This window comes from Dioscorea cayenensis, chromosome 10 (genome assembly GCF_009730915.1).
Source record: "Dioscorea cayenensis subsp. rotundata cultivar TDr96_F1 chromosome 10, TDr96_F1_v2_PseudoChromosome.rev07_lg8_w22 25.fasta, whole genome shotgun sequence".
Taxonomy (NCBI): Eukaryota; Viridiplantae; Streptophyta; class Magnoliopsida; order Dioscoreales; family Dioscoreaceae; genus Dioscorea; species Dioscorea cayenensis.
Window position 1 is genome coordinate 17,119,681 of NC_052480.1, and position 14,762 is coordinate 17,134,442.

General features: G+C 32.6%; 1 protein-coding gene across 1 annotated transcript; it reads left to right on the plus strand.

Annotated features, from left to right (window-relative positions):
* The first annotated feature begins 7,316 nt into the window (after positions 1-7,316).
* LOC120270005 (ribulose-phosphate 3-epimerase, cytoplasmic isoform) lies at positions 7,317-12,922 on the plus strand. Its single transcript, XM_039277014.1, has 8 exons — positions 7,317-7,589; positions 8,282-8,286; positions 10,062-10,124; positions 10,225-10,331; positions 10,416-10,513; positions 11,924-12,016; positions 12,095-12,136; positions 12,622-12,922. Exons 1-8 carry the CDS (start codon positions 7,473-7,475, stop codon positions 12,781-12,783), a joined length of 687 nt encoding a protein of 228 aa, XP_039132948.1. The 5' UTR covers positions 7,317-7,472; the 3' UTR covers positions 12,784-12,922.
* The last annotated feature ends 1,840 nt before the right edge of the window (positions 12,923-14,762 follow it).

Consider the following 14,762-nt stretch of genomic DNA (forward strand, 5'->3'; position numbering starts at 1 on the left):
CAAGCAAAATGAGTCTCCGTCGTCTTCTCTATTTTCTCACCTTTTCCTTCTCCAAACTCTCTATCCTTTTTGCCTCCCTTTCCTTTCTTTTTTTTCCTCTTTTTTTCTTCTCAAATCTCTCTTTATTTTTTTCTTCTTTTTTTCCTTCTCAAAAAACTCTTTGTCTTTCTTTTCCTCTCTCTTTTTGTTCACCTTTACCACTCAATCGCCATTCGATGCGAGATTTTTTTTTAATTTTCAAATTTTTATTTCAAATTTCAAACTATTTTATTTCAAAATTCTTTCTTATCCACTCTTTTTTTTTTATTATTTTTTCCCTTTTTTTAATCTCAAAATTTATTTATATATATTCTCACTCTTTTTTTATATTTTAATTATTATGATTATTTTGGCTTTCCACATGAAAATTTGTGGTGTGACACTTTTTTTTTTTTCATTTTGTCCCTCCTATATCTTTCTATATGATTCTTTTTTTTTCTTTTTGTTCTTTAAATTAATATTTTTAATTAATTTTTATTCAAAGTCTATATAAACAAAATGCCCCCCTCGTAACTTCCTTACACAAAATAGTTGTGGGAGGAAGTTACGAGTGAGCGACTTGAAGATCTGCAATGTGTTTAACCATTTGAAGTGATTTTTTTTCAACCATCTGATCATCAACTTAAAAATCAACAATGGAGACCACAATATTTATGAATTTTTTTTGTGAGAGGTAAATGAACCACAAACTTAATCTCCACCATCCATATTGAAGATGAAAACATCATTAGCATGTAAAAATATTTCCAAAAAGATCCCATAATCTCTAACCATTCGATCATCTACTTGATGACTAATAATTTCCTCGATTATTTCCAATAGATTTCACTGCTGATTCATGAATTTGTTTTGAAACTTTCTGAACTTAAAATATAATCATAACCATTCATATGAAATATCATGATGTTTCAAAGCTTTAATAAAATTACCAGGTTAATTAGAGAAGTTATCATAGTAAGCCTAACATTTGATCAGCTCTTGTTATTGGAGGATAAATTTTCTGAATCTTAGCTTGAAGTTTAAATTTCTTTGAAAAATCATTAGAGCTCTAAATTTAATTCCAACCATTCATATTAATTAATGTCATGTACTTGTAGTGTAGTTAAAATTTCATGATAATCAGAGCTAATCTAGATACCTGATGAACTACTTGATCAAAACAACGCTTTCATGGAATATTGCAGATATTGCATTCAAAATTCATCATGTCTTTCATTGTTTTTTAATTTTTTTTTCTTATTTTTTTTCCTTACTTGATCTTATAATTTCTTACAAGATTTGCATGTAGTCTCTTAGAGCGAAATTCACAAGAGTTATTTCAAAATTCAAGAAATCATATCTTTATTTACTTTTAAAAAAAAGCAACATGATAGAATATACCAAAAACAATAGAACAATCATACCATAAGAGCACATATATATATATATATATATATATATATATATATATATATATATATATATATGGCACATACCAAAATAAGCCTAACAAAACAATTCAAAATCAAATTAGCCAAGAACTCTATCCCTGTGAAGTCTTGAGATGCATATCTCGTTTACGTGACCCAAACGACAATGCCAGAAGTATGAAAGGTTCAACTCGTTGAACTTAACCCTTTTAGTATTTATGTTATAGATGGACTTGTGATTTTTAAAGTCTAGAACGTGAAGACCTTTACAAAGCATAGCATTGCCATACAGAATGTCCTCATGAAAAATGGAAATAACATTATTCTTAATAATGAAGTTATAACCATCATTATCCAGATAAGAAACTGAAATAATATTTCTGCTTATAGCAGGCACATAAAAACAATTTATTAAATTCAAAACAAGTCCAGAAGGCAAAGTTAATGGATAGTCTCCTATCTCTATTGCAGCAACCCTTGCTTCGTTCCCTACTCTTAGGTCAACTTTGCCTTTAGTTAAACGTCTCCTATTTCTAAGTCCTTGCATATTTGAACAAATGTGAGAACCACATCCAGTATCCAATACCATGATATAGAAATAGAGAGATTGACTTCTATCATATAGATACCCGAAGTGGATGGCTTGCCTCCCTTCTTTAACTCTTCCAAGTAGAGTGGACAGTTTCTCTTCCAATGACCAGCTTCATTGCAGTGAAAACACATACCCTCCTTCTAAGGTTTGGGCTTGGGTTTCTTAGCGTTCTTGCCTTTGGAATAAGGTCCAACCTTCTCCTTTGGCTTCGACTTGGCTTTACCCTTCCACTTTCTTCCCTTTTCCTTGTCTTTTCGTACCATAAGCACCGGGGGTGGATTTCTTGATACTCTACTCATCATTTTTAAGCATCCCATGTAGTTCGGTAAGTGTCTTATCCATACCATGCATGTTATAATTCATTACAAACTGATCATAACTATCTGGCAAGGACCCTAAGATAAAGTCCACCATAAGTTCCTTTCGGATCAGCAAATCAAGTTTCTCGAGCGTATCAATATACCCCTTCATCTTGAGTACATAGGCACTTACGAAAGTACCCTGAGCCATCCTACAGGAGGTCAACGCTTTTGTGGTCATGAACCTTTCATGCCTGACTTGTTCTTGGAACATTTCCTTAAGATGCACCATAATATCATAAGCCTCCATATCCACGAACTACTTTTGTAATTCTGGACTCATGGTGGCCAGCATGAGGTAGGTAACATTATTAGAGTCATTCTTTGACTTGTCGAATGCCTCTTTAACAGTAGCGGTAGTGTTCCTTGCCGGTGCTTCAGGCAACGGTTTCTCAATGGATTCCAATTTCCGTTCTTGCCTAAGAACAATTCTCAGGTTTTGAGACCAATCAAGGAAATTAGTTCCATTGATCTTGTCCTTTTCAAGGAGAGATCGCAATGAAAAATTTTGTGGATTTGCATTATTGGTTGTCATTATGATCTACACGGAATTAAAAGCAAGATTCAGTTATGATGTCTTAACAAATTTTTCCACAATTATGAATTAATATCTCAATGTAAATAATTTGTTGTTAGTGATTTATTGAGGGCCAAGATCCATATTTCACTTCATCTTGGTCAAGTTTAGCTTGTACACCCAAGACTAGGTTATTTAGGTAGGAACTCTTTCCAATCACATCACATGTGATTCTTGGATATAATGGGGTTAACATTTAGTGTTAAAGCACACCCAATCTTTTCAATGCCCAGGGCTAGGACCGTCCCACTACCTATGTTAAGTCAAACCTTTACTTGAGTGTTGGCTATAACCATTATCCCAACACTTGCCTCACAAAGATAATCTAACGCGCTTAGCTTTGGTATGACCCGCGTTTTGATGATCGATGCCTTAATAAGTTTCAAGTAAGGGAAGGCATTTTCATGACTTACTATTGTTGGGATTAATTACATCCTGCACGGAAATAGCGGAATTCCATTCATCCAAAACAAATGTAAGGAATAAATAAAAAACAGAAATAAATGTGACATTCATGGGCCATGAAATCCTAAGCCTAGAGACTATCTCCGGCAGGTTCCTCTTATGGTTGTGCCACGACAAGCTCTCCCACCAACCTTTGGGGCTCCGTCTTCATCAAGTTGTCTTGTCTTTCATTTTTATATAATATAAAATAAAAAAAAAACTAATGATGACAATTAGACCGTACAAAAAAATATAATGACTGGTAGGCCGTATAAAAATAAAAAAACACACAACCAGTTTAAACAGCTAAGGCCCATGAACACACCATCTAACATTCATCACACGCATATTAAATAAACCAAGCAAGAAAAAGACATGGAATCCGAATTTTAATTAACTTTTAATTTAAGCCATAGAGGAATTGTGTGTTTAGGTTTTAAGAACTAACCCAGTGACGGGCTTGGGTGTTAACCTAAACGATCAAACCCTTTGATCTATTTCATCAAATGAAATGTTCTTAAAAACCTTAAAACTCACTATTAGTTGATTTGTGCTATCAATCAAACTAATCAATTCCTTTCATAGAATTTTAATGTTTAAGACATAACAATTATACCAAAAACAATAAAACAATCATACCATCAGAGCACACACACACACACACACACACACACACATATATATATATATAACAGATTTTAAAATCCTAATCAAATCAAGATTTGCAAATAGGAAATAAAATATTTCTAAAAATAAGCATGATCAATTATTTCCTAATCATATTAGGAAATATTAACTAGTTAATCGGATTAACAAAATTAACAGAATACGGATCTATCATCCTATTCTATTAGCATGCAATGTCAATCAAAATAATATTACGAATAGATCTAACATCTAATCCTATAGGCATGCAAAACCTATCTCTGGTACCACTGTTGGGATCTTATCACTCTACAAGGGAATTATCATGCGAAAAATACATGCTAAAACTTAGCGGATAACAAAATTTTTTTAACGGCAAGTAAATATAATAAAACCCTAACACATGCCAGAACTAGGATTAAATTCAAAATAAATAGATAATTAAAAGTTGTACCTTTCTTTTGATAACGATTCTGAACGCACCTTTGTTTCGCCGAAATTGAAAGGGACCGCGAATCGCGACTCTCCTCTACTATCAGGTACACACGAACACCTTTAGGAATCAAGCAGGTATGCTAGTACCTCAAGAAACAACACTTGTTTCTTGGTTCAAATAGCAAGCACCCGAGATTTAAGAGAAAAGGGGTTGTAGGGGCGGCAGCGGCGGGTTCTGACGGCGGTGGCCAAGGGAGAAGAGTGGGTGGCGGCTAGGATTTCTTAAAAGACAATCCCTTGATGACTCTATTTTTTTTCTCTCTATCATATTGTCATTAGACCATCTATTTATATTGGAAACCCAAAACCCTAATTTACTAAAAAATCCCTTCACTCTTAATCAAATTAGGAATCTCTTCTTTACTTAATTAATTAAACCATTTTAATTGACCAAATCGATTAGATTGGATCAACACTTAATAAGACCTAACCCAAATAAGCTATTTGCTCTACCTAATTTAGGTTTTTCACCAAAACCCTAAATAGGTGGTCCAATAAGTAACAAATACTGAACCTTGATCCGGGTATTCTTAGTGTACGATCTTGTAGATTCATTTAACATTAGTAATGAGCTTAAACAATTTTAACGATCATAAATCATAATTATTGTCTAGCAAGATAATACGATTATCCAATATTAAATGAAGGTGAATTTCGAGAATTAACGGAACTTATCGCAACCTTATACAATCCTTTGCTACTGAATATTTTAATTAGCATAAGGCATAGAGCGAGTGACCCTTATTTTAATGCTAATTAATTTCTTGATCTCTTAGTGAACTGACTAGGTCAAGTAAATGATAACTCTTATCATTTCCCTTAGGTGTGGCCACGCACTACTCAATCTCACTAACCAAGTGACCGGTGATATTCACTCTCTCTACAGAGGGACAAATCCTTCACTTCACACATGTCTCTCAGCATGAACCGCGACATGCCCAAACATACCCGTATTTGTCACTCAGTTACGAATGACGTTAGGCGTAAGTTAAAGCATGTAAGGATTCATCCGAGATTTATAGTGATTTTCAGGTCCAAGGATTCAAGTACAAGAATTGATTGAGAAAACACTTATGACTTTACAATCATGTAGTGTTCTCAAGAGTGGATCGATCTAGGTACACTACTCCCTAACATGTATCTATGTCCTTTGATTGATATCCCATATTCTATGGCCCGTAAAACAAGGCCATCTCACGAAAGACATACTAGTCTTATTTTATTTTCATTCCCATGAAAATAATCGATTAGGGACGTTTAGAATATTGTTCTAGTTTATATTTCAAGGTTTTACTATCCAAATCAAGCATTTGATAACTTGAGCAGAAACAATATTAAAGGATATTTTATCTTATTAACTATGCACATAAATAATAATATAAACGATGCCTCATAATAATTATCCAAATAATAAGAGTTCATACAATGTATTGGGGCTAGGGCTTACACTAACAATCTCCCACTAGCACTAGTCCTAATCAGGTATAACTCTAAGACCAAAGGACCTAACATGACGATCATGTTTTGGCCTAGCCAACTGCTTGGTCAAAGGATCAACTACATTATCTTCTCCAGCAATCTTGCAAACTTTTCACATCTCCTTTATCGATGATCTCCCGAATGAGATGGAATCTCCTGAGTATGTGTTTGAACTTCTGGTGTGACCAGGGCTCCTTGGCCTATGCTATGGCCCCATTGTTGTCATAAAAGTGGTTTACTGGATCTAGGATGCATGAGACAACTCCTAATCTAGTAAGGAACCTCTTAAGACAAACTGCCTCCTTAGCAGCATCCGATGCAGCTATATACTCAAACTCTATGGTAGAATTAGCGGCAGTGTCCTATTTTGAGCTCTTCCAGCTTACAACACCTACATTCAAGCAAAACACATAACCAGATTGTGATTTACTGTTGTTGACATTGGTTTGAAACGTAGCATCAGTGTAACCCATTACAATGAGCTCATTCTCACCACCGTACACTAAGAAGTAATCTTTAGTCCTTCGCAAGTACTTAAGAATACTTTTGATAGCAGACCAATGGTGTTCCCTTGGATCCTGTTGGAATCTACTAGTTATGCTTAGTGCATGTGCGACATCCAACCTAGTACATAGCATAGCATACATGACAAATCCTATAGCAGACGCGTAAGGGATCTTGCTCATGTGTTCCCTTTGTTCTTCAGTCTGAGGACAATCCCTTTTACTTAGAACAACAACCTGAGAGATGGGGTTATTGCTTACACTAACATTTAATACATAAAAAATCATAAAGGGGTGGGACCTGCTGAATATGAATGTATGGTTGATGTTGGTCATGTTCATCATGCAAAATAAGGCCTTCCATTATTTTTTTTATTTCATTTTTTCATTTTTTTTATGAGAAGTATTTAAAAGAGAATAGAAGTTGTACCTTTTTTTTGTCGAAATTAATCCAATTGTTTTCTGTATGCTTTCTCTCATCGTCCATCAAGCAAAATGAGTCTCCGTCATCTTCTCTATTTTCTCACTTTTTTTTAATTTTTTTTAAATTTTGGCCCTCCTATATCTTTTCTATTTGATTTTTTTAATTAATTATTTTTAATTATTTTTTATTCAAAGTCTATATAAACAATAATTATTATGAAAAATAATTTAATGGATAAAAATTTAATAGGTTGATGATGTGGAATGAGAATCTAACTTGATAGTCTAATGATTAAAATGCCCCCACCTCACCCAAAACACCGTTGAATCACTTCACCATTGGTTTCGGGTACGGGTCGCAAATTCCAACCCGAATCCGATAATAACAACCCATCCGATTCCTGAGCGGCTCCGTTACGACCATTTGACTGCTTGCTTTTTGTGCGGTCCGACCAAACTCCCGGCGACCCTCAAACAAACACACCAGAGACAGAGAGAGAGAGAGAGATGGGGGTGGAGGCGAAGATAGCACCGTCGATGTTGTCATCGGACTTTGCGAACTTGGCGGCTGAGGCGGAGAGGATGCTCCAATGCGGAGCTGATTGGCTTCATATGGACATCATGGTGATCTATCTTTTTAATAAGAAATTTCATCTTTTTGTGTTGTTTGGTGCTGTTGGAGTTAGATTCCCCTTGTTTGAATGTTTTTTTTTTCCAAAGTCGAGATCTTGTGGTGTAATTTTCTTTTTTTATGTTGGTGATCTTGTTTGTGATTTCTGCGAGTGTCTATTGGATTTAATGCTTCTTTTTGTTTTTTTTTTTAAGATTGAATTTTTATCTCAAGATCTCAATCAATTTGGTTTGGTCTTTGGTTGTTTGTGATTTGTTTTTGTTAGAAATTTAGCATGTTGGCTAAGGCTTGCTGAGTGCTTTATTACTTTGATCTTGAATCCATTGTTATATTGTTGTTTATTTTATTTGTTTAATCATTTATTTTGTCTGGTATTGTGTTATTACTGATAACATGTTTGTGAAGGTGATGAGAGAAAGTTCATGTTGCTGCTGTTTCTTATTTCTTAAAACAATTGTTGCTTTATTATGATTTTGTGCTCATTTTCCAAGAATCCTTCGTAGAAGATCAGGATCATATTATCTTTTTTATTTTAATTAGTGAGTTGGTTGTATTGTAATATTAAGTCTTATTTCTACATAGTGGCAATTGGTCATAAATGATTGAGAATATTTACTCTTTATCCATTGTAAATGACTATACCTTCACATTGTGAACTAATTCTATGTTATTTTTTAATTTGCAGGATGGGTAAGTTCTTTCTCTGAATGCTTATGTAAAATATGGCCCTTTTGATTTTTCAAGTTCTTTTCATGCTTCAGATGCTTATAAAGTAAGTTCTTAACAGCCTTTCTTGTTCCTAATGACAATGGATGTAGTAGCCTTATTTTACAAGCTTGAATTGAAAGATAGTTTTTCTGTATCATCATTCGCAGAATCGTTTTTATCTTTTCTGAATTTGTCAACTTTTTCTCATTCTTGGAACTTGGCAAATACTGATTTGAATTGTCAGAAAACTATGTATTTTTTTTTTTATTCGTGTGATTTTAAATGGAGCAATTATGACTTTGAAGTTCATAATTTAGTTCACTATGAAATTGAAATAGTTCAGGGAATCTTGTGGCTAAATTTAGGCTAGTACTTTGGAAACCCTCAATCATCATCTGTAATTGAAACTTTTATTAAGTAGACTTTTCAAGTGTCCAGCTGAGCTTAGATTAGTTTATCTTTGGGAATAAATGATCTCAAATTCTAATTACTTATATCTTGAGCAACAGGACATTTCTCTCATTTTTTTCCCTGAAATATTAAGGATACCTTGTTGCAGCTTTTGTTAATTCTCTTAGGCTGAGCTAGATTAGTTTGGAATAAATAATCTCATTTATTTTTATCTCGTAGGCAATTTTTTGTCATCCATCCAGCTCGTGTATAGCTTTTTTTTCCGGCTAAATTACATTTTGGCAATGACTTTAAGAGTATTTAATTGAAAACATTCGAACATTCGCAAGTTATTAGACATGTTATTCTCTTACAAAGCTTTGATTAAGTCATCTTAGATCATGCTGCTTCAGACCTGGAAATTTCCTGGGTACTCAACATGAGAGGAAAATAATGGTTTCCTTTTTGCGGTTAAATAACTAACTTTTCGTAGGTTCTATTAAACCATTGATAATAGAGGTTGCTGGTTCTGAAGAGCATTTGTGACACTGTGCACTTCTGAAAATCTAGCCACTAAATTTCCAGCTCAGTGCGTTATATTCTATTCCTCTAATAATCTTTTTTTTTTCACTCTCCTTGAAATTAACGGCATTAAATTGGTAACCCTATTTTATCGACCTTATGTTTGTATGTATTAGAAGGAATGGCAATTCACTGTTATCAACAAAAAATACAATTCCCAAACCCAAACCCAATTAAAATTCTCAAACCCCGCCCTGTCCCATACCCATTTTAAACTCACTAAACCCGTCCCTGTCTAATATTTAAATTAGAAAAAATTAATAATATGTCCAAAATTAATACTGATTTATTTCAGATAATTATAGTCATACCCTAAGTGAATTTTAATATATTGATCTTGAAAAGTTTTTAAAAATAATGAAACAAAATTTCTTACATAAACAAAAATTTATAATGTACAACAACTTCCAAAACTATACAAGTTATGATATATATACATACTTATGTCTATATAAACACTACATAGACATATATATATGCCTATATGTGTACGGGTTAAGGTTTTGGGTACCCACGGGAAAAATCTGGAACCGGTTGGGTTTAAATCCCAAACCTGTCTCAAATTCTAATAGGATTTTTTAAATGGGTCCTATTAGAGTTTGGGTAGAATGGGTACCCCCATCAACCCATGAAAATTGCAATCCTTATATGTTTGTTATCAAAGATTTTCTAGTTTTTGTGTTATTGGTAACATGTCACATATTATTTCTCTTGATAAATGCCAGAAACTATAATGTTATTGAATAAATCACTGGATGATAATTCTTTCTACTTTATCTTCTCAGGCATTTTGTTCCTAACTTGACCATTGGAGCCCCAGTGATTGAGAGTTTACGAAAGCACACAGAGTACTACTCTGTTTAAATTAAATACTTACTGAAGATGTAGAGAGTTTTAAGCAATAGTTACTAGTTTCTAAATAGTCATTGTCCTGATTATCTCATCCAGGGCATACTTGGACTGTCATCTCATGGTCACAAATCCTCTAGATTATGTGGAGCCATTGGCAAAAGCTGGTGCTTCAGGGTTTACATTTCATGTTGAGGTGTCCAAAGGTATTTGATGTATGTTCGGCATTTGTTTATTGTTTTTCACTTAAGCTTCAACGTTGTTTTTCGCCATCAACAATGATTGTGTAGATAACTGGCGTGAACTCATTCAGAGCATTAAGGCAAAGGGCATGCGACCTGGGGTGTCATTGAAGCCTGGAACTCCTATTGAAGAGGTTTATCCAATGGTAAGTTTGAATGCCCTACTTCCTAGCATCTTATTGTTTCTTATTCCAGATTCCTTTGCTTTATACATAGAAGGATAGTGAACATGGTTGAGTTTGGCCATTATTACATGAACTTTTCATTTATTGCAAAAAATTATTCGTGGATGGAATGTAACTTTTGGTTTATTGACTCGGAATTTAATTATCAAGAGTTACCACTTTATATCTTGGCATGGGTGATGGAGATTATTTGAGTTGTGATTTTATTGGTGATTTTAGATATAAGATGTCATGGGGTTCTGAAATTTCAGTACTGCTAAATTTTTCTCTGCACCGAAAGTGCAGGTCTTAGGACATAAAGCTGTTTATCACTATTGAATTGACCATTCCATTATGAGCAATGTAAAAAATGATATTGTGTTTATACCTGTAAGGCTAAGTTTTCTGCTAATAACTGTTTTTGAATAACATCACAGAAAAGTGTGAAATTCTTATTTGGGATTGCATGCTGCTAACTTACTTTGTATTGAAGCACAAAAGTTGCTTTAGAAAGTGGTATTTCCATTCAAAAAGAGAGTAATTTTTAACTTAGCTTAAGTTAAAAAGATATAGGTCTATATATATTATGGTGTTTATTTGTTCCTTACAATGAAATATACATATGAACTAACAGTCATGTTGTGGAAGTAATTGCAAGTGTAAATATTCAATGATCTGCTCATTGCACAAACTCAAGAAAGGCTTACCTCCAAACAAGGTCAAGATAAATTTATTGCTACTAGGAAATATGAAACTACAATAGATATGAATTAAGCTACTGAATAAATTGAATACCTAACAAGATATGGCTGCCCCCTTTTATGGCCAAAGTCTTGCACGTTGATTCCTCCTAACTAATTAGGTTGCAATAAGGCATGCAAATCACTTGCAATTCTCCTTGATATCTTCTTCTAATTAAAATAGCTGCGAGCATATTATTATTTCTTCCTTTTAGACAGAATATCAACTAAGATATCATTATTTCTTCATATTGTTGGATCTTGTAATGAGGCAGGCCTCTTGTTGACTTTTAAACCGTGCTCAACAAGTACTAGCAGTTAATTATGGGTATTTAATACCAACATTTTTTTTCCATATATATATATATCTTTACCAGTCTGATAAATGAGGGCGTTGTGACTGTGACGCACATAAATTTAACCTGTTCCATTTACTTGTAAGCATATTAGTTCATTTTGTTGTTATTTGATTGAATTATATTACTCTTACCATTTGACATTTCCCCATTCAGTACATTATTTTTCTCCAAGCATCCATGCAGATAAAAATGCATGTTATCATCACCTGTCGATAAATTTCATTAAGCTGTATTTCTGACATTAATTGATACTCACCATGGTTTACAAGTTCATGGCTCATTTTATATTACAGGTTGAAGACAAAAACGCAGTGGAAATGGTCCTTGTTATGACAGTTGAACCTGGTTTTGGTGGCCAAAAGTTTATGCCCGAAATGATGGATAAGGTGCATGCAGTTTCCTACTTATGTTAAATAGCTGCTGCTTCTTGTTTATTTGATCATTTGCATGGAATTTCTTGCCAGGTCCGTGCATTGAGAAAGAAGTACCCTTCTCTAGATATAGAGGTAAAAGCAACACACCTTTGTGGCGTTTGAATGTGATTTCTTTTCACTTGAATAAAGAACTATTGATGTCTTCAATCTATCTCTACGTAATTGCCTATAGTAATTGATAATTAAAGCTTATGTATAAGTATTGAAATCTCTCGTGTAATTTTCCTCAACATTATCTTCGAGCTATAATGTGAGAACCAGAAACCTCTAGTTTATCAGAAATCACTCAAAATCTAGCCTGACACTGTCGAGCAACTGCTGAAAGCTAACATGAGATGCTATGAATCATTATAGATTTAGATCACAACTTGATTTTGTATAATCATCCAATAATATTTTATTTTATTTTGTCGATTCAAACTTGTCCTTGAATTTTACTGACTACATTGAGCAAAACGGATATCAAAGGAATGCCCATCTCATTGTAACGTTTCCCAAGTTTTTTGTAATGATTTTTAAAACTTTTTTCTTTTATTGTGGCACAATATTATGTGCAGGTTGATGGTGGATTGGGTCCTTCAACTATTGAGATGGCGGCTTCTGCTGGAGCGAACTGCATTGTGGCTGGGAGTTCAGTGTTTGGAGCTGCAGAACCAGCTGAAGTTATATCCCTTCTAAAGAAAACTGTCAATGAAGCTCAACAAAACAAGGGTGATTAGCTACTATCATGTGAGAAATAATTTGTTACATCTTAAAACCTTTTTGCTGTAATTTGATACTGTGACAAACTAAAAAGAGAATACCCTTGGAAGCATTTATGAAATAAACAAAAAAAGGAACCTTGTATATGTTTGATTATTTATCAAATTAAATCATAATAATGAAGTTCCTTTATAAGTTATTTGAGTTGCAGAAAAAAAAAATTAGAAAAATAAAAGAACCTTTCCTCCAATTGAAAACGATCTTGCCTCCAATAGGTCGAGTTAGAAGAGATGAGTTAACAAGATTATTTTGATCGATAACCCATTAAGAATTAAAATGAGACAGTTTCAAGGACAGAACTATCTTTTTAGTGATTAATTAAAGAAATGGATGAGCAAGGACAGGGACTTAAGCTTGTAATCAAGTTATTTACAGGGAAAGGGTTTTTTTAGAAACCAAAGGTGGTTTTTTTTTTTTATTAATATTGTATTTTTTTAATTAATTTCTGAAATATGTATTTCTGTAATTATTTATGAAAATGAACATGTTTTATTTTTTAATAATTTTTTTAAGTTGCAGGTCCCACTTATTTTTTAATATTAAACTTTTATTTTATTTTTTTTTAAAATTGCAGGTCCCATTATTTTTTAATATTAATTTTTTTAACAACCACGGTCTCATTAGTATTTTAAATTAAAAAACAGTTTTACATTCAAGTTCTTATAATTTCATAATACATTCTTATAACTTGTTTTATTCATACTTTTACTCCTATTTTTATTTTAACTAATTCTAACAGATAAAAATTACTATTATATTCGATCAAAATTTTTATAGATAAAAATTATTATAGAGAGAAGTTCAAGTCTCTTTTGTAAAAACACACAAGCATTGTTTTAGCATTGTTGTAAGAAAGATTATCAATATAAAGAGAAGTTCTCCTCTAAAACTTATGTTATTCTAGTTTCTTTATTTTCTTGCAAAGTTATTTTATTTCCTTAACATTCAAGCTAGTAAATTCTCTATTCTTGTCAAATTGAACAAAAGAGGCTATTTTGGTGGAAAGGAACACCAACCAAGGGCCGTACGATATGCCCTAATTTATTTTAGTTGTAGAAGTAATTTTTACATATTAAAATTTTGACGGTTAAAATTCTTTGATGTTTAATATTTTGTTATTATGAAAAAATATTAAAATTATTTAAATTATTAATAGTATGTTAGAATTAGTTAAAGTAGAAATAAGAGAGTAGAAGCGGGAATAAAACAAGTTATAAAAAAAATTATAAAATTATAAGGGGTTAAATGTAAAACTATTTTTTAATTTAAAATACTAAGCCACCTTGTTTTTTTTTTAAATAAAAGTTTAATATTAAAAAAATAGAGCGATACTATTTATACCGAATAGATTTACCTAATAGATTTATTGAATGACGTGGATGCCCAACTTGTCATCCACATACTCATCCACATCATTATGATGCTATTTTTACCGAATAGATTTCCTCCAATGACGTGGATGCCCAACTTATCATCCACATCCTCATTCATCGACATCATTATTTTTTTTTATATAAACTTCAAATTTGAAACTTAACAATTTTTAAATTCTTAATTTTTTTTTTAAAAAAATTATAAAACTATATCTAAAATCATAAACCCAAATACTACAAAATATATACCATAAAAATCTAAAAATTTAAACCCTAAATAATAAATACTAAACCTTAAACCCTAAACCTTAAATCTTAAGCCCTAAACCCTATATCCTATGCCCTAAACCCTAAACAATAAATCACAAACCCTCTGCGCGGGTTTATGATTTTTAGTTTAGGGTTTATGGAGGGGTTTTCGGTTTTCATTTATATGTTTATCTTTTACGATTAAATGTTTAAATTTAGGATTTAGATATTAAAAATAAATTAATTTTTCCTTTAAAAAAAATAATAAAAAAAGAATGATGTGGACGCTGACATAGATGCTAACTTGACATCCA